Source organism: Rutidosis leptorrhynchoides, chromosome 2 (assembly GCF_046630445.1).
Source record: "Rutidosis leptorrhynchoides isolate AG116_Rl617_1_P2 chromosome 2, CSIRO_AGI_Rlap_v1, whole genome shotgun sequence".
Classification (NCBI taxonomy): Eukaryota; Viridiplantae; Streptophyta; class Magnoliopsida; order Asterales; family Asteraceae; genus Rutidosis; species Rutidosis leptorrhynchoides.
In genome coordinates this window covers 128,205,577-128,225,801 of record NC_092334.1, presented here as the reverse complement: position 1 = coordinate 128,225,801, position 20,225 = coordinate 128,205,577, and the positions used below count along the sequence as shown (strand labels likewise).

At 32.6% G+C, this 20,225-nt stretch overlaps 2 protein-coding genes across 2 annotated transcripts; both read left to right on the top strand.

Moving 5' to 3' along the window:
* The first annotated feature begins 11,044 nt into the window (after window positions 1-11,044).
* Window positions 11,045-12,413, top strand: LOC139891382 (protein SRC2-like). Its single transcript, XM_071874344.1, has one exon. It carries the CDS (start codon window positions 11,146-11,148, stop codon window positions 12,253-12,255), a length of 1,110 nt encoding a protein of 369 aa, XP_071730445.1. The 5' UTR covers window positions 11,045-11,145; the 3' UTR covers window positions 12,256-12,413.
* A 4,634-nt stretch (window positions 12,414-17,047) lies between these two features.
* LOC139888261 (uncharacterized) lies at window positions 17,048-17,932 on the top strand. Its single transcript, XM_071871281.1, has one exon. The coding sequence runs from the start codon at window positions 17,048-17,050 to the stop codon at window positions 17,930-17,932; it is 885 nt and encodes a 294-aa protein (XP_071727382.1).
* The last annotated feature ends 2,293 nt before the right edge of the window (window positions 17,933-20,225 follow it).

The following is a 20,225-nucleotide window of genomic DNA, read 5'->3' as shown; positions in this document are numbered from 1 at the left end:
TAAAAACCCGTCCTTATCCATCCGGACGATATCTTCAACAGTTGGTCCCATTGCGTTGATCGAATCCTAATAATGTCCTTAACATGAGCTTATGCACAGCGGAAGACTTAATTCGTACCTGAGAATAACATACTTTAAAACGTCAACATAAAGTTGGTGAGATATATAGGTTTAATGCTAGCAGCGTAATAACAATGGACCACAAGATTTAATATATAAACATTTAATAAAAATATTCTAAGTGGTTGAGCACTTGGTAACCATACTTAACAATTAATCACGTCGCATATTCCCTTTATTATGAAATCTTACTACACTGTACCAAGTGTAGTCACGAAACGAAGTACTGTGCAACCGTTGAATACTGGTCGTCCAGTCCGGTTGGGGTTGTCAGGCCCGATAGATCTATCAACAGGATTCGCGTTTACAATACCGCTGTAAATAATAGTTACCAAGCTACAGGGAAGTATGCCAGTGGTACAACTCAACGTAGAATATATTTTTCAGTTACTTGTGTCCATAACGTAAATCAATTATAAAAACAGCGCATGTATTCTCATCCCAAAAATATTTACAGTTAAAAAGGGACTATATACTCACCATACTGTATTTTGTAGTAAAAATACATATAACATCATTGAACACGTATAAGGTTGGCCTCGGATTCACGAACCTATATCAGGTATATATATTAACACATATAATAATAATAACTAACAAGTTTATATATTAATAATCTTAGTACAACACATGTTATATGTATCCTATATACTTTAAGTAGTAATTATTTATTTCTATAATACATTTATTAATATAATAAATCCTTATTAAAGTAGTTTAATAATATAATATTTATCATTTATTATTTATTATAACATTTTAAAAATAGAAGTTTATGTCAAGTTTTATATATAATAAGAATATATATATATATATATATATATATTTATATTATTGATATATAGCTTACTTAATATTATTTTAATTATAAAAACTTAGTAATATGTAATATTAATATATTTGTAATGTATTTTTAAGAAAATATTGATTTATAATAATAACAATATTAGTAATAAAATAATGATAAAAATGATGATAATTGTAATAAAAATAATAGTATTTCTAATGATAATTTTAATGAAAATAATTGTTTTAATAATAAATTTTAAATTTAATAATAATTAATAATTTTATTGATATTGATAAATTTTATCACTAATAATAATTTTAATGATAATGAAAATATTACTTTTAAATAAAATGATAATTCTCATAATTTTAATTATAATGATTATAATGATATTAATAACAATTCTGATAATAATAATAATAATAATAACAATAATAATAATAATAATAATAATAATAAATGATAATAAATGATAATAATGATAAATAATAACTACCTTAAATGGATTTCCAGTAAAAAGGTAATATATATGGCAGTGACCAGACTCGATCTTGTGACCCCGTGATCAGACAACAGCACCCCAAACCAATCGAACCACTTTGTTTTTCTTATTTAATCCCTATTTATCTAAATATAAACCCCGTACTATATCTGTTTCTTTCCATCTTCCTATCACAAACGAAATTTGCCAGGTTTAATCCATTAATCCATCAGAAAATATGAAATCAGTTTTTAGGATATGAGATTGATATATAACGATTTATAATTGTTGTTTTAAAAGAAAGGGAAACGGGAAAAATTCAAAACCCATCAGGGTCTGGTGCTCGAAAATAATCAATGAACTCCCCATTTGATTTCGAAAATAAATTGGTTTTTAGCTCTTGATTTCTAAATGAATTATGTAGGAAATCATTACTCAAACCTCCTGGGATTGTCAATTATGCCGGAACCAAACTCTAAAACATCAATTTTCGATTAAAGAACATCTGTTTAACCATTTTAACTCAAACTTTGACTCAAAAATCAATAACTAATATAAACAATGGAAACCTGAAAATTGGCAGATAGATTGAGTAGGTTATTCCAAACGTGACTGCGTTTTTACATTGGGGAAATTTATTAAAATTCGATTTTTAGTTGTAAAGGTGAAGAACAGAGTTATATGAATACGGGAATTTTGGGTTACATGACAAATCGATTCTGACAGAATTATATACGCTGTATCTGATTAAGAAGTTGAAGAACACGAAGTTAATTTATCAATATGTTTTGAGAAATCGATGGATTTATATTGAGGGAGATGTCGACAATGAAATCACGGGCTAAACAGAAATCTAAAACAGAATCCTAAGCTAATTATCAGTTTTATATCTTTATTATTTATTTATTATTTAAATAGATATCTGAATTTCTATTTTTATTAATTTAAATCTTTATTTATATAACTATATTTTATATAATTGTATGTATATAAATGTATATATATCTCTTTTATTAAATTTCCATAACTATAGTTATTAATATAATTCTAAAAAAAATAAATAATAGATAACAGTAAAAAAAAATGTTAATAATAACATAATACTAATGTAAAAAAAATATTAATAAGTTGCTTCATAATATTAATATCAATAATTAAGAGTGTTAATAATTTTAGTAATAATAATAGTATTAATGATACTTCATTATATTAATATTAATGTTACATATTAATAATAATACTAATTATAATAATAATAATAATAATAATAATATTACTAATTATAATAATTACCATAAAATGTATAACAATAATATTGTTAATACTATTAACAATACAATATCATTAATAATATATTATTTCTTATTATTATTATATATATATACATACATTTGTATATAATTGTTCGTGAATCGTCAGGCATGGTCAGAGGGTAACTGATTATCCGGACATAGATTTCAAACTTTCTAGACTCAACATTAGGGTTTTTGCTTATCGTGTCGGAAACATATAGAGTTTAAGGTTAAAATTTGGTCGGAAATTTCCGGGTCGTTACAGTACCCACCCGTTAAAGAAATTTCGTCCCCGAAATTTGATAGAGGTTGTCATAAATAACAATAGGAATGTTTTCATGATGAATATGAGGTGATAATGGAGTTTTATCATTATTGAGGGATATTGATAAAACGATTCGATTATGTGAAGCGCATGAGTGAAGCTATCACAAAAGAATGAAATGAGTGAATATGAAATTGTTTTAACCGATGACGTAGTTATGATTGATTCCCGAAATTTACGGGATTTAAAGAAAATCTTAAGTAATAAGATTTGGTTCTTCGGCGATCAGGATCTTCTTTGATTTAATGCGACAATTTGTTACGATTTCTTTATCGGATATTTCACTATAAATCCACTTCTTCGTTTTCCTTTTTTTTTTCACAATTCACATCTTCTATTCTTTCTCCCTTGATTCATACTTTAAAGTATTCTTTAAAATGCTCCATCCCGTTCTGATTCTTGATATACTTCTAACTTTCATATCTTTCATTCTTCTCTTTCATCTGCCGCCAGAAGAATCTATTCACTTTTATGATTTCCTTGGAATTATAATGTTTCTAATTCTTCCATGTCTTTACGTTGCAATACGTATTGATATACACGGTTTGTAGTTTCTGAGTGATTGCTGGGTTTTATATCTTCCCTTATACTTCGATGTCCTTGCTTTTGTTTTCTATAATCATTATCATCCACAGTTAATACTCTCTTCCATTTACTGCGATTTTTACTCCAATTTCTATTTCGGAGCTTCATTCTTTTTCTTTTCCTCCTTTTCAACTAAGCATCTTTTGTAATGGTCTGGAATTCGTAGGTGTGAAATTCGAAATGAATATAGTTAATGTCCTAAGAGAGAATTGGTAATGGCACGATTTTTGATTTGTCAAATTACCAGAATATCCTGGAAATGACCGAATCATCAAAAGAATATTCTCTTGATATGTTTAGAGATTGGATAGATTGTAAGAGCCGTGTAACATGGCACATGATGATGGTACTGTGAATCATCACATTCCATTAGAAACGCAGCATGACTTACTGTAATATAATGAAGTTGATCAAGTTTCATTATATTATACTAATTCACGCATCAGTTCCCAACACTGCTTCAAAACATTCATATTTTAAACTTGAAGATTTCAGAATTTAGAACTAACACAGTTTCTTTTATGTTGTAACGCAGATATTACGGGGAGATAGATGATTGTAGATAGGAATAGTTGTGAAAAAATATCTTTAGAAATATGGAGAATATGTATAGCGGAAAATATGAAGATATCTTATAATATCTAAGATAAGATGATGATGAATAATATCATCTGAAAAAGTTTAGAATAAGGAGTAGGGTTCATACTGACGGTTTCAACAGACACTGAATCATTTGCATTATTTGAAGGCAGGTTCATTCCTTGTATTTGTTCTTTGTTTCCTTCACGATTAGCTCAATCCATTTTTCAACACTAAATTTTCTATCGAGCGTTCCTAACATTTCCTTCTTTATCATCAAACTTTTGGCCATTTAGGTCATCTAAAATTTTACTGTTTCCTCTGCATTTAATGCAGTCATATCTGAATCGTCGATTATCAATCCGAGGTGTTTTTGGGCGAATTGTGTTTTTAGATGATTAAACGCTTATGATAGTATGGTGGAATATAAAAGGTTTTTCGATAACGATGACGCAAGGACAAGGTGTATATATCGAGGTTATAATAAGACTGGTCTTACTGAGAAGTCGAAGTTAATTTGCTGGAGCTGTGACAAAATTGGCTAATTTGGAAAGGGATTGTAAAGTTATTTTGGGTAATAATAACACTAAAGGAATTAACACTGCTACGTTGACTCAGTTTCCGAGAGTTTTTAGTTGCATAACTATATGCAAAAATCTTTTCTTCCGTAGATGAAGTGCGATTAGTTCAATTTCTCGATTGAGGGATTTTCAAAAAATCATGAAAGATTTAAACGCAAATTGTAACTGTCGAGGTATAAATGAGGTTTAAGATGAAATCAAGTGGCAAGCTTGAAGAATTATTTAGTTTCATATGTTATAATCAATATTTTAATTTAATTCATTTTAATTGTCCAAAGTTAGCAGTCCAATAGTCCGATAGTTCAATGATTCATATATATAATTTAATATATAATATTCGAATTAAATAATACGTATCGTGACCCGTGTACCGGTCTCGGTGTCGATCACAACTCAAAGTATATATATATTTTGGAATCAACTCCGACCCTGTATAGCCAACTCCCACCTTCACATATAGAGTGTCTATGGTTGTTCTGAAATATATATATATAGATGGGTCGATATGATAAGTCGAAACCTTGCATACGTGTCCCGTTATTTAAAGTGCGTAAATGTAAATAACAGAAATTAAATGACGATAAATAAAATTGCGACAATGTAAATTGCGATAATTAAATTGCGATAAATTAAATGTTAATCAGTTAGCTAGGATCAGTTAGCTGGAACAGTTAGAGTGGATTCTTAACAATATTTCAATTAATTAGTTCGTTTGTTTCTAACAAATTTTATTTATCCAATGTTTTCTTCATTATGCCACTTGTTGGATTATGATAGGTCAAAATCCAAATATGAAATTTGAACAGAATTGGTTATTCTGTTGTGAACAGATACGTATATCGGTGATTGTAAATAGGATAATAGATGATCGTTGAATCGGATTCGAAGAATGTACAATGTAACTTGTTAATGTGAAATCTAAATATTCCTCGGGTACTACCCACCCGTTAAAATATTTTCATCATTAACAGTTTGTACGAAAGAATTTTTAATTACGATCTTTATGAAAATATACTTGCATATATATTTTCTTCAGATGTAATTATGGATTTAATGAGTCAATAAGATTTTATACTCATTTGATTTACTGTTAGCACTTGATTACATGATCTCTAAAACATTAAAGATTACATAATTACCATGTCGAACGAAGTTATAAATGAGATAGAACGATAAGTAAAGTGAAGATAATCGATATAGAATGATATGTAAAACGAAGATCATACTCGAAGTACAGATAGTGATATTGAGGTGAGTGATGTTGATATCCGAGGTACAAATTGTGATGTTGAGGTTTACGACGCGGTTGTGGTTGAGGGTGATATGGGTACTGTCGGTGTTGATGATGGTGGTACGGATTATGCTGCTGGTGCTGCTGCTGGTGTTTGTAACCTTCGCACCGTATTCTCCAAAGCCGTCACGCGAGCGCGAAGTTCGTTAACTTCTGCTAGTACACCGGGATGATTGGTGGTTGGAGTGAGCGAATGAACAAGATCTGAAATATGAGATAGTATATAATCATGACGAGATACTCTAGAAATGAGAGTGAAAATGGTTTCTCGAACAGGTTCGCCAGTAAGTGCTTCAGGTTCATCGCCAAGAGGGCAATTTGGTGGATGGAAGGGATCACCCTCTTCATGTCTCCAGTGACTTAGTATATTACGAACCCACCCCCAATTCATCCAGAATAGATGATGGGAGATTGGTTGATCCATTCCGGTGATGCTGCCTTCGGAGCTTGAATGAGAATCCATATCGGCATAGCTGTCATAATCTGAGGAATTTGAACTAGATGCGGAATCCATCTTGTATAATCGGAAAAATGAATTTTTGGTATGAAATAGATTATAGAAGTTAGATTTGGTACTCTTCTATACATACTTTACATATGTATATATAATACCAAAATCCCGTAAATTACGGAGAATCTTTGAAAAGATGTCAACTAAAGTCCAAAGTAACAGATATGCTAAAATATGAATTTTGTCTATACACTATCGATGCACTAAATGCAGTAAGACGTGTCTAGACTTAAGAATGATAAGCAGAAAATTTCCTAAGGATGATAAGCAGATGGTTTCCAACTAGATATGATAAGCAAAACTTTTGACATATAGACACGGTCAAAGTCCAGACTCATTAATGTATTTTAACAACTACTAGTCAGACACACTAATGCAAGACCTGGTTCGCTAAGACCAACGCTCTGATACCACCTGTAAAAACCCGTCCTTATCCATCCGGACGATATCTTCAACAGTTGGTCCCATTGCGTTGATCGAATCCTAATAATGTCCTTAACATGAGCTTATGCACAGCGGAAGACTTAATTCGTACCTGAGAATAACATACTTTAAAACGTCAACATAAAGTTGGTGAGATATATAGGTTTAATGCTAGCAGCGTAATAACAATGGACCACAAGATTTAATATATAAACATTTAATAAAAATATTCTAAGTGGTTGAGCACTTGGTAACCATACTTAACAATTAATCACGTCGCATATTCCCTTTATTATGAAATCTTACTACACTGTACCAAGTGTAGTCACGAAACGAAGTACTGTGCAACCGTTGAATACTGGTCGTCCAGTCCGGTTGGGGTTGTCAGGCCCGATAGATCTATCAACAGGATTCGCGTTTACAATACCGCTGTAAATAATAGTTACCAAGCTACAGGGAAGTATGCCAGTGGTACAACTCAACGTAGAATATATTTTTCAGTTACTTGTGTCCATAACGTAAATCAATTATAAAAACAGCGCATGTATTCTCATCCCAAAAATATTTACAGTTAAAAAGGGACTATATACTCACCATACTGTATTTTGTAGTAAAAATACATATAACATCATTGAACACGTATAAGGTTGGCCTCGGATTCACGAACCTATATCAGGTATATATATTAACACATATAATAATAATAACTAACAAGTTTATATATTAATAATCTTAGTACAACACATGTTATATGTATCCTATATACTTTAAGTAGTAATTATTTATTTCTATAATACATTTATTAATATAATAAATCCTTATTAAAGTAGTTTAATAATATAATATTTATCATTTATTATTTATTATAACATTTTAAAAATAGAAGTTTATGTCAAGTTTTATATATAATAAGAATATATATATATATATATATATATTTATATTATTGATATATAGCTTACTTAATATTATTTTAATTATAAAAACTTAGTAATATGTAATATTAATATATTTGTAATGTATTTTTAAGAAAATATTGATTTATAATAATAACAATATTAGTAATAAAATAATGATAAAAATGATGATAATTGTAATAAAAATAATAGTATTTCTAATGATAATTTTAATGAAAATAATTGTTTTAATAATAAATTTTAAATTTAATAATAATTAATAATTTTATTGATATTGATAAATTTTATCACTAATAATAATTTTAATGATAATGAAAATATTACTTTTAAATAAAATGATAATTCTCATAATTTTAATTATAATGATTATAATGATATTAATAACAATTCTGATAATAATAATAATAATAATAACAATAATAATAATAATAATAATAATAATAAATGATAATAAATGATAATAATGATAAATAATAACTACCTTAAATGGATTTCCAGTAAAAAGGTAATATATATGGCAGTGACCAGACTCGATCTTGTGACCCCGTGATCAGACAACAGCACCCCAAACCAATCGAACCACTTTGTTTTTCTTATTTAATCCCTATTTATCTAAATATAAACCCCGTACTATATCTGTTTCTTTCCATCTTCCTATCACAAACGAAATTTGCCAGGTTTAATCCATTAATCCATCAGAAAATATGAAATCAGTTTTTAGGATATGAGATTGATATATAACGATTTATAATTGTTGTTTTAAAAGAAAGGGAAACGGGAAAAATTCAAAACCCATCAGGGTCTGGTGCTCGAAAATAATCAATGAACTCCCCATTTGATTTCGAAAATAAATTGGTTTTTAGCTCTTGATTTCTAAATGAATTATGTAGGAAATCATTACTCAAACCTCCTGGGATTGTCAATTATGCCGGAACCAAACTCTAAAACATCAATTTTCGATTAAAGAACATCTGTTTAACCATTTTAACTCAAACTTTGACTCAAAAATCAATAACTAATATAAACAATGGAAACCTGAAAATTGGCAGATAGATTGAGTAGGTTATTCCAAACGTGACTGCGTTTTTACATTGGGGAAATTTATTAAAATTCGATTTTTAGTTGTAAAGGTGAAGAACAGAGTTATATGAATACGGGAATTTTGGGTTACATGACAAATCGATTCTGACAGAATTATATACGCTGTATCTGATTAAGAAGTTGAAGAACACGAAGTTAATTTATCAATATGTTTTGAGAAATCGATGGATTTATATTGAGGGAGATGTCGACAATGAAATCACGGGCTAAACAGAAATCTAAAACAGAATCCTAAGATAATTATCAGTTTTATATCTTTATTATTTATTTATTATTTAAATAGATATCTGAATTTCTATTTTTATTAATTTAAATCTTTATTTATATAACTATATTTTATATAATTGTATGTATATAAATGTATATATATCTCTTTTATTAAATTTCCATAACTATAGTTATTAATATAATTCTAAAAAAAAAAATAATAGATAACAGTAAAAAAAAATGTTAATAATAACATAATACTAATGTAAAAAAAATATTAATAAGTTGCTTCATAATATTAATATCAATAATTAAGAGTGTTAATAATTTTAGTAATAATAATAGTATTAATGATACTTCATTATATTAATATTAATGTTACATATTAATAATAATACTAATTATAATAATAATAATAATAATAATATTACTAATTATAATAATTACCATAAAATGTATAACAATAATATTGTTAATACTATTAACAATACAATATCATTAATAATATATTATTTCTTATTATTATTATATATATATACATACATTTGTATATAATTGTTCGTGAATCGTCAGACATGGTCAGAGGGTAACTGATTATCCGGACATAGATTTCAAACTTTCTAGACTCAACATTAGGGTTTTTGCTTATCGTGTCGGAAACATATAGAGTTTAAGGTTAAAATTTGGTCGGAAATTTCCGGGTCGTTACAATTCACCAAACCATTACCATGTATCTTATTTTGACTGTATTGTCAACAGATGTATTATTGTAAACCATTAAATGGTGATTGTCTATACGTAGAAATCATCAGATGTTAAAAACCTGGAATTTATATATTCATTTATGAAATACCTTTTCAAACGAATACAATGTTACAAAATGTATCACATAGAGGTCAAATACCTCGCAATGAAATCAATGAATGACGTGTTCGTCCATATGGATTTGGAGCGATCGTCACAGTGTAACAGTGAATTTGAGGTACTTGGCGGGTCCGTATTGGTTGGCGGTTTACGTGAATTAGTATATATATTAATAAATAATCGGTATCTTCTCTATATAACGATAATGATTATAATTTTTGTTTATTTTATAATCTAGTTTCTGATTAGGGAGGTGATCATCACACATCATTTTTTATCCATCTACATCTAATTTACTATTATACTTATGATAATAATATAAGTTCAACTCCCTAGATTAATTTAGAGGTATAACCAAGGTTGCAAAATCCGCTATTCGGGGATTAATCGGTCGGGACTTTGAAAGGATTAATCGGTAATTCGAAGATTAATCGGATTGTACTTTATATATTTAAGTATTAAATTTTAAAAATTATATGTGTAAATATAGAAGAAAACCATAATTATAAACATAAACATTAACATAATTGTCTAAAATTGTTCATTTTGTTCAAAAATTCCAAAGTTCTAGTTTAAAATTATGTTTTAATGTTGACTAATTTTGACTTTGACTAACTTTGATTACTAAATTCGATTGTGACAGATCAATTGACGTTGACCGATTAATTAAACGGATTTTGAAAAATCGGAACGAATTGCTCTTACAAATGATTAATCGGAGATTAATCGGCGAGTAATCGAGTTTTTTACAACATTGGGTATAACTATGAATTTATGAGATAAATATATAGATGAATTAAAAAGTACTGTGTGAGAATCACATCAGTATATATAAAAAATACATAAATAATAAATAAAAATATAAATACGAGTATTTTAATAAAATAAAATAAAGTAAAAAAGTCTCAACCAACGGCCATATTATTCGGTCACGTAATTATTACAGAGTATTGTTCCTCCCATTAGAAATTATCAATCCTCATATTATTCTCCGTCCACTCTCTATTCTATCAATTTCTTTATAAATTCCTCCAAAATCCCAAATTTCACTTCTTCAATTTAATTTTCAATTACACTCATGGCGAACAGATCGTTAGATCTCACAATCATTTCCGCCAAAGGACTCAATAAAGTCAACCTCGTCGGAAAAATGGACGTATACGCCGTCGCTTACATCTCCGGTGCCGGAAATCAACAAGATCAGAAACAAAAAACTCAAGTCGCTAAAGACGCCGATTCAAATCCTACATGGAATCAACATATGAAGTTTCAAATCGACGAATTAGCTGCATCACAAAACCGATTAACCCTCGTTATTAAAATCAAAACTGAAGCTATGTTTGGTGATAAAGATCTCGGTGAAGTTCATGTTCCCGTTAAGGAGCTTCTAGAAGGTCTGTCAAGTAACGGAAAGCCGTTACAGTTCGTTAGTTATCAAGTTCGAAAACCTTCTGGTAAACCAAAAGGTGAACTTAGTTTTTCCTATAAATTTGCCGAAAAACCGGCTAAACCGGCTGAACCGGTACCCGCTTATCCGGCTCAAAAACCTGATAAACTTGATCAACCGGTTACTGCTTACCCTATGGTAGCTCATCCTGTGTCTGGATCTAGTTCTTTATATCCGCCGCCGTATCCTCCACCAACTACCGCAGCCACAGTTTCCGGCGGTTACCCTGCACCGGCTGCCGCTGCCGGAGCTCCTGAAGGTTATCCCAAACCTTCCACCGTATCTCCGACAGGTTATTCTACACCAACTACCGGAGCTCCCACCGGTTATCCTACTGCTCCAGCCGGCTATCCTACTCCTCCTGCCGGTTATCCTACACCAAACGCCGGTGCCGGAGCTCCTGGAGGTGCTTATTATCCGCCTCCGGCAGGATATCCTCAACCACAAAGTAAAGAAGTGTACGGGCAACAACCAGGGTACGGTGGTTATCCGCCACCTGCTTATGGTGGTTATCCGCCTCCAGCCTATGGGGGTTATCCACCTCAACCTGGGTATGGTTATCCACCGCAACCGGGGTATGGGTATCCACCGGTGGTGCAGCAACCGCAGCAGAAGAAGAAAAATAAGTTTGGTATGGGTTTGGGAGCTGGGTTGTTAGGTGGAGCGTTGGGTGGGCTGTTGATCGGAGATATTGTATCCGATGCTGCTGGCGGTTGCGGTGGTGGTTGCGGTGGTATGTGATTACCTGAATAAAGGTAACGTGTGTTATAGGTAGGTTGTCGTTTTCTATGTTGTAAAATTTTGAATGGTTTGTATTGGCGTGTAATAATTGACAATTACAATAAGATTATCTATCACGGAGTAATCCGTATTACTGTATTTAATTATTTATTTCATTATTTTTGTAAATATTAAAATAGACAAATACATATAAAATAATGTGCAATTTTTTTAATTACTTCGGCGTGGTTAAGTTAACTGATATTGGTAAAATGTAGGTACAAACTACCAAAATAATGGCCACGAGCCATTTAATTTAATTAGTTACTGTATTACAGTAGCTGTTTATTTATAGTGTAAGACTTCTCTCTCTAGACCAAGTTTCTCTGCCTTCTCTCTAACCCAACTTTTCCAACAGCTTCCGGTGCCGTCCTGGCTTCCGGCATCTCGCCGGAGGTCCGATGTTCATTCTTTCCCGCTTTTTTTTCCCTTCCATTTCTCTCAAATCTGTGTGTGTTTGACCTTTTTTCGGCGGTTTTGGGTGCGGCCGACTTCCTTCAGGCGTCTCCGGCGACACAGGCGGTGAATGCTCGTGCATTCTGTGTTTAAAGGGTTTCGTTTGGTAAGTTATTCTCTCCGTCGTTCTTGGTTGCTTTTTCCGGTCGGTTTGTTTCTCAAAGTTCCGGCGACCTTCGGCCTACCTCGAGAGTTCTCAGGCGGCGATCTCATGGTGAGATCTGAGGCTTTGGAGGTGGTAATGGCCGTTTTTGTCTTTGGCCGCCGTCTTCCCCAACTTTCGATCATCAGATCTAGGGCGTCGGTGCACCTGCTCCGGCGTGTTTTTCGCCGGATTTGCTTCCGTTTGTGTGTGTGTGTGTGTGTGGGGGGGGGTGTTCATGTCAATCGGTATTATTTTCTGAAAATGGTGAGTATATGCTATTTGGCTGCTACCGTTTCTGTCCCATCGTCGACAGGAGGTGTGGTGGCCGGAATCTGGTTTGTTTTCTGGCTGCCATACGTGTTTGTCGTTTTAGGGTGGGTTGGGTTATAGCTAGCTATGTTGGTTCCGTTTCACTCCATCATCCCTGTTGTCGTCTCCGATTCGGGCTGGAACGATGTTGTTGCCGCCGTAGTCGACTATGTCGATTTCGAAAAATGAGGTTTTCTGTTGTGGTCTCTTGAGGGCTTTTCGACTGCCCGTTCGGTTGTTTGGTCTGTATCAGGGGGTTCCTTCGGTTTGCTGGTCTCAGGGGAGGGGGGGGAGGTGTTCTTGGGTTTCCCGTCGAATAGAGCTTGCTGGTTTACTGTTGATCCGATATGCGCTTTAGATCAGATTGGTGCGGTAGTGGATTGGATGGTCTTTCTTGAGTCTGGCCTGGCTCGGGGGTGTATATTGGTAGTATCGAATTGTAGCAGGCAGTGTTGCAAAACTCGGCCGACTCGGCCGAGTTCTCGGCGGAAATCGGCAGAAGGGAGCAAACGAGAAATCAGCTCCAAACTCGCTAAAAACTCGGTCAACCTTGGTCAACGCCGGTCAAACGCAAAGATATGATTTTTTTTTTTTTTTTTTTTTTTAATTGTTTCTCACCTTTTCAATCTTCTTTGGGGCTGGAAAATGAAAGTTGGTGCTTGGATGTTTGAGTTAGTTGTCGAATTTCAGTTAAGGAAGAAGAAGTGCAAAAGAAAAAGGAGTAGAAGAAAGAGGCGAAGTAAGTAATCTGGAAAACTATAGGGTTTAAATATAGACTCTATTTTTAGAAAAAAGTAATTAAATGAGCTTGGACCAAAGTAAATAAATGGGCTGTAACTAAAAATATATGTATATAAATGGGTTGAGAGTTGCTACTAAACTATATGGGCTATGATTTAATTTAATAAATAATTATTATACACTAAAATAATATTTTGTCAACATATTTATATTTATTTATATTTATATTTATATAGACAAAACACTGTTTCACTATTCATCAATAGTAACTAGGAGTATTTTCTTCATTTCACCTTTTTTTTCCAAAGATAAAATAGGCAACTTTCGTAAAAGAATCAACCCTTCAACGTTACCAAAAGATGTCGAAAAAAATACTTTTTTACAAAAAAATCAACTAACTAAAGTTATGTATTTTGCATTGCTTATTTTAATGCATTATTGGATAATATTGTTTGCTAACTATTTAAATCATTAAGCAGGTATAAGTGAACCTGTTAACCGTTTCAATATAGTTTAGTGATTGTCCTTTTTTTTTTTTTTTTAAGTATTTATAATATAATGTTCTAAGTATCACTAAAAACATGTTGGATGGTTGTTCAATAAAGTTGGCTGCCTTATATTTAATTATGGATGTTTTTTTTACTGATTGTATTTTTACTCGATCTAGCTAGAGATAATTGGCCATTCAAGGTTGAAAAACTATGCCCACAAGTTGACCTTGCATCTATATAATTGGCACATGGTAACAATGATGTTATTTTGCATATTTTGATTTAAGTTACTTATCTATTATATAGCTTGTTATTGTTATTTGTTATGTTTTATATTTTATTTAATGTTTCTAAATTTTAAAAGTATACTAAAATAATCTTGTTCATAAAAATAACATAGATCATACACAAGGTTAGAATGGTAATTTTAACTCATTCAGAGTGTTGATTCAGAACTCTTATCAAACACTGAATTTTCATTCCGAATCATATTGATTCAGAGTTTTTGAATGGTTCAGGACTCTGAACCATTCAGTGATAAACTATTCAGTTTTATCAAACGCACCCTAAGTTCTAGATATGTATTTTGCATTGCTTATTTTAATGCATTATTGGATAATATTGTTTGCTAACTATTTGAAGGGTGTCTTCGCTTACCTCTTGAATGATTCGACGTTGAATGCTGAATCATTCATCATGCAACACGTTTATTTCTGACTTCTGGATGACATATGATGCTAAATGACTCACCATTCGGGGCTGAATTATTCAGAGTTAAAATTTTCTGGGATATCCTCCTAAATCATATCCAGAAAACTTAAAAAACAAGTATATTGATCTTTTTGTTCATGTCACACTTTTTTTTAAAGGCTAGCAACTTCTATTAATATCTTATAACAATTACATCAAACTCACAAGAAGCGAGCAGTTTAACACGACAATTAACAAGAGCATTATAATGTGTCTACCTTAATACACTGAAACTCCCAATTTGGTTCTGATTAGCCTCTATTGATCACATTATTGCATCTTTTGGACACACCTCCTCGTTTCATAACCACCGGCAATCTTCGAATTTCTGTTTGAGATCCAAAGATGTGAGATTATTTTTAGACTCGCCATCATGTCTTCATTTAAAATCTCCTTCCTTTTATCTTGAATCTAATGCACTATTTTATTTCTCCACTTCTAAATAATCCATAACAAAACGTAACCTATTGCGAAATGCAGGAGATTATCCGTCTTTGAGTTTTGAACATAAGCTGCCAAACTGATGGCATTAGCAATGCCATTAGGTATGTTATTCGAGTTATTCCACCAATCATTTAGACTCCTCCATAATGGTATAGCATGTCTACACCTTTTGAATGAATGATCCGCGTCATCCAAATTTGATTGGCTTAATGGGCAGATGGATGAGTCCAATTTAACACCTCTTTAACTAAATTTAAGCGAGTCGGTAGTCTGTCTGAATTCATGTAACACGTTTAATAAGGTAATTTTATCCAATTTATATCGTTCATTCAAAATGATTATTTTCATTCAGAACAAAGTTTATTCATACACTTTGAATCATTCAGATTAGGAACCATTTAACACTAAATCATTCAGTTTTATCGAACGCACCTTACGGCTCTAAATGGTTACAATCACTTCGCTTCTTACTATGCCTTTATTGAAACAAATTATTGTAATCGGGTTGAAGGTCATGGTGTTATGATAGTGATCGATCGTGATAATACTAAGGCTCCAGTGTGAGTGGAGGAAGTACTCGATTTATTTGTGATTTAGTGGTGTTTGGCCGAAGGTTTTTCTTCAAATTGTATTGCCAATTCGAATCGATACGTGCTTTAGATGATTATGTCTCGATCTAGGGTTCTGTTAGCGTTAGGCATGCTTTTTCATATCCGGATCAGCAGGTGTTGCAGCCTTCTGGGCTGTCGGATTTGGGCGGGGACCTTATTGGTAAAGACTACACGGTTGCAAATCTGATGAATGCCCCACTGTCGAAAGTTTATTCTAATCAGTTTTGTTACATCAATACTGCATTAGCTAACTTGAGGTGAAATAGTTTAACCTTTCAGCGGAAAATGGCAAGTGATTGGCGTTAAGAGGTACTGATTATCTTGGTTTGGTAGATGAGATCACTAAAGACTTAGGTGTAGATGTTGATGGTTGCAAAACTTCGTGTGATTAAAAGGATTACAAAGGTGGTCATATTAGGGGATCATGGTTATCAATAGAGTGCTCGTGTTGCGTTTCCTATCGGCACAATGTTTGGGCCCATAAAGATCATGGCCTCATGTTCAGCGGTAAGGTGGATCAGGGGCCGGTTTATAGTTCCAAGCGGCAGGGAAGTTTAATGCGATGTTGAAGAAGCCGTTCGAGAGTGTGTCGTTTGGATAACGAGATCTTGATGTAGGAGAGGAGGAGGCGGATGGGTCGGTTGGTGATTCAGAAGTTGGGTTATTATTGGGCGAAGGTTTTCTCTCGTAACGTCAACATGGTGGTGGCAAGGATGGCGATGGTACTTCTTTCGATTTTTTGCGATAAAGTTATGAAAAATCGTTCTTCTTCTACACTACAAAATCCCTTCTCCATTCGCAATTCAATGGCTGATTTAAAACAACCAATCCCACAACCAATCAAACTTGAAGTCGAAACCAGTCAATACAATTCCTGGGCAGAGTTATTTAAAATTCACTGCCGTGCCCACGATGTCATCGATCATTTGACCTCTGACAAACCACCAGCCGATTCATCTTCCAAAGAACCGGCCATTTCACCTGAAGTCTGGGTACGCCAAGATGCCATTGTGCTACAATGGATCTATGCCACTATCTCCAAAGATCTCCTCCATACAATTCTCGAAGCCAATACCACTGCAAAACAGGCGTGGGACCGCCTTCAAAGCATCTTTCAAGACAATAAGGGGTCTCGTGCTGTTGCCCTTGAACACAAATTCACCAACCTTAAACTCGAAAATTTCCCGAATGTATCTGCTTACTGTCAAGAGGTGAAGATGCTTGCTGCTCAGATGAACAATGTTGGGCTCGATGTAACCGATCAACGAATGGTTCTTCAAATGGTCGCTGGTTTGGGTGATAACTACGCCACAATTGGTACTTACATTTCTCAATCTGACAAACTCCCCAAATTTTATGAAGCTAGGTCAAAATTGATTTTGGAAGAAGCTCGTATGAATTGCAATTCTCCCGCTACTGACGTCACGCCTCAAAGCGCACTTCATACCACCACCGGAAACCGTGACTCATCCCGCTCGAATGACCGTACCATTCAATTTCAGACCAATCGGGGCAGAGGTGGTCGCAGGGGTGGTGGCCGCTCCGGTTACCGGGGCAGAGGTCGGGGTAACTCTCAATCCCCAATGTTTAATTATTCTGGACCTAGACCACAATGGGCTCCCAATACCCCTTGGGCTTATTCACCTAACTGGCCTACTACACCCCCTTGTCCCTATCCGACTACTGCTTGAACCAGGCCCAATACTCCTCCAAATCTGTAGTGACCCGAACTTTTCCATGTTTATATATATTAATTGAGATTGATGTTTACATGATTAAATGTTTCCAACATGTTAAGCAATCAAACTTGTTAAGACTTGATTAATTGAAATAGGTTTCATATAGACAATTGACCACCCAAGTTGACCGGTGATTCACGAACGTTAAAACTTGTAAAAAAACTATATGATGACATATATATGGTTATATATATAGTTAACATGATATTATGATAAGTAAACATATCATTAATTATATTAACAATGAACTACATATGTAAAAACAAGACTACTAACTTAATGATTTTGAAACGAGACATATATGTAACGTTTATCGTTGTAACGACATTTAATGTATATATATCATATTAAGAGATATTCGTACATCATAATATCATGATAATATAATAATTTAAAATCTCTTTTGATATTATAAACATTGGGTTAACAACATTTAACAAGATCGTTAACCTAAAGGTTTCAAAACAACACTTACATGTAACGACTAACGATGACTTAACGACTCAGTTAAAATGTATATACATGTAGTGTTTTAATATGTATTTATACACTTTTGAAAGACTTCAATACACTTATCAAAATACTTCTACTTAACAAAAATGCTTACAATTACATTCTCGTTCAGTTTCATCAACAATTCTACTCGTATGCACCCGTATTCGTACTCGTACAATACACAGCTTTTAGATGTATGTACTATTGGTATATACACTCCAATGATCAGCTCTTAGCAGCCCATGTGAGTCACCTAACACATGTGGGAACCATCATTTGGCAACTAGCATGAAATATCTCATAAGATTACAAAAATATGAGTAATCATTCATGACTTATTTACATGAAAACAAAATTACATATCCTTTATATCTAATCCATACACCAACGACCAAAAACACCTACAAACACTTTCATTCTTCAATTTTCTTCATCTAATTGAACTCTCTCAAGTTCTATCTTCAAGTTCTAAGTGTTCTTCATAAATTCCAAAAGTTCTAGTTTCATAAAATCAAGAATACTTTCAAGTTTGCTAGCTCACTTCCAATCTTGTAAGGTGATCATCCAACCTCAAGAAATCTTTGTTTCTTACAGTAGGTTATCATTCTAATACAAGGTAATAATCATATTCAAACTTTGGTTCAATTTCTATAACTATAACAATCTTATTTCAAGTGATGATCTTACTTGAACTTGTTTTCGTGTCATGATTTTGCTTCAAGAACTTTGAGCCATCCAAGGATCCATTGAAGCTAGATCCATTTTTCTATTTTTCAGTAGGTTCATCCAAGGAACTTAAGGTAGTAATGATGTTCATAACATCATTCGATTCATACATATAAAGCTATCTTATTCGAAGGTTTAAACTTGTAATCACTAGAACATAGTTTAGTTAATTCTAAACTTGTTCGCAAACAAAAGTTAATCCTTCTAACTTGACTTTTAAAATCAACTAAACACATGTTCTATATCTATATGATATGCTAACTTAATGATTTAAAACCTGGAAACACGAAAAACACCGTAAAATCGGATTTACGCCGTCGTAGTAACACCGCGGGCTGTTTTGGGTTAGTTAATTAAAAACTATGATAAACTTTGATTTAAAAGTTGTTATTATGAGAAAATGATTTTTATTATGAACATGAAACTATATCCAAAAATTATGGTTAAACTCAAAGTGGAAGTATGTTTTCTAAAATGGTCATCTAGACGTCGTTCTTTCGACTGAAATGACTACCTTTACAAAAACGACTTGTAACTTATTTTTCCGACTAGAAACCTATACTTTTTTTGTTTAGATTCATAAAATAGAGTTCAATATGAAACCATAGCAATTTGATTCACTCAAAACGGATTTAAAATGAAGAAGTTATGGGTAAAACAAGATTGGATAATTTTTCTCATTTTAGCTACGTGAAAATTGGTAACAAATCTATTCCAACCATAACTTAATCAACTTGTATTATATATTATGTAATCTTGAGATACCATAGACACGTATACAATGTTTCGACCTATCATGTCGACACATCTATATATATTTCGGAACAACCATAGACACTCTATATGTGAATGTTGGAGTTAGCTATACAGGGTTGAGGTTGATTCCAAAATATATATAGTTTGAGTTGTGATCAATACTGAGATACGTATACACTGGGTCGTGGATTGATTCAAGATAATATTTATCGATTTATTTCTGTACATCTAACTGTGGACAACTAGTTGTAGGTTACTAACGAGGACA

Bases quoted from the DNA above. Each gene is read 5' to 3' on its own strand.
- LOC139888261 (XM_071871281.1), top strand. From the start codon at position 17,048: ATGGCTGATTTAAAACAACCAATCCCACAACCAATCAAACTTGAAGTC.
- LOC139891382 (XM_071874344.1), top strand. From the start codon at position 11,146: ATGGCGAACAGATCGTTAGATCTCACAATCATTTCCGCCAAAGGACTC.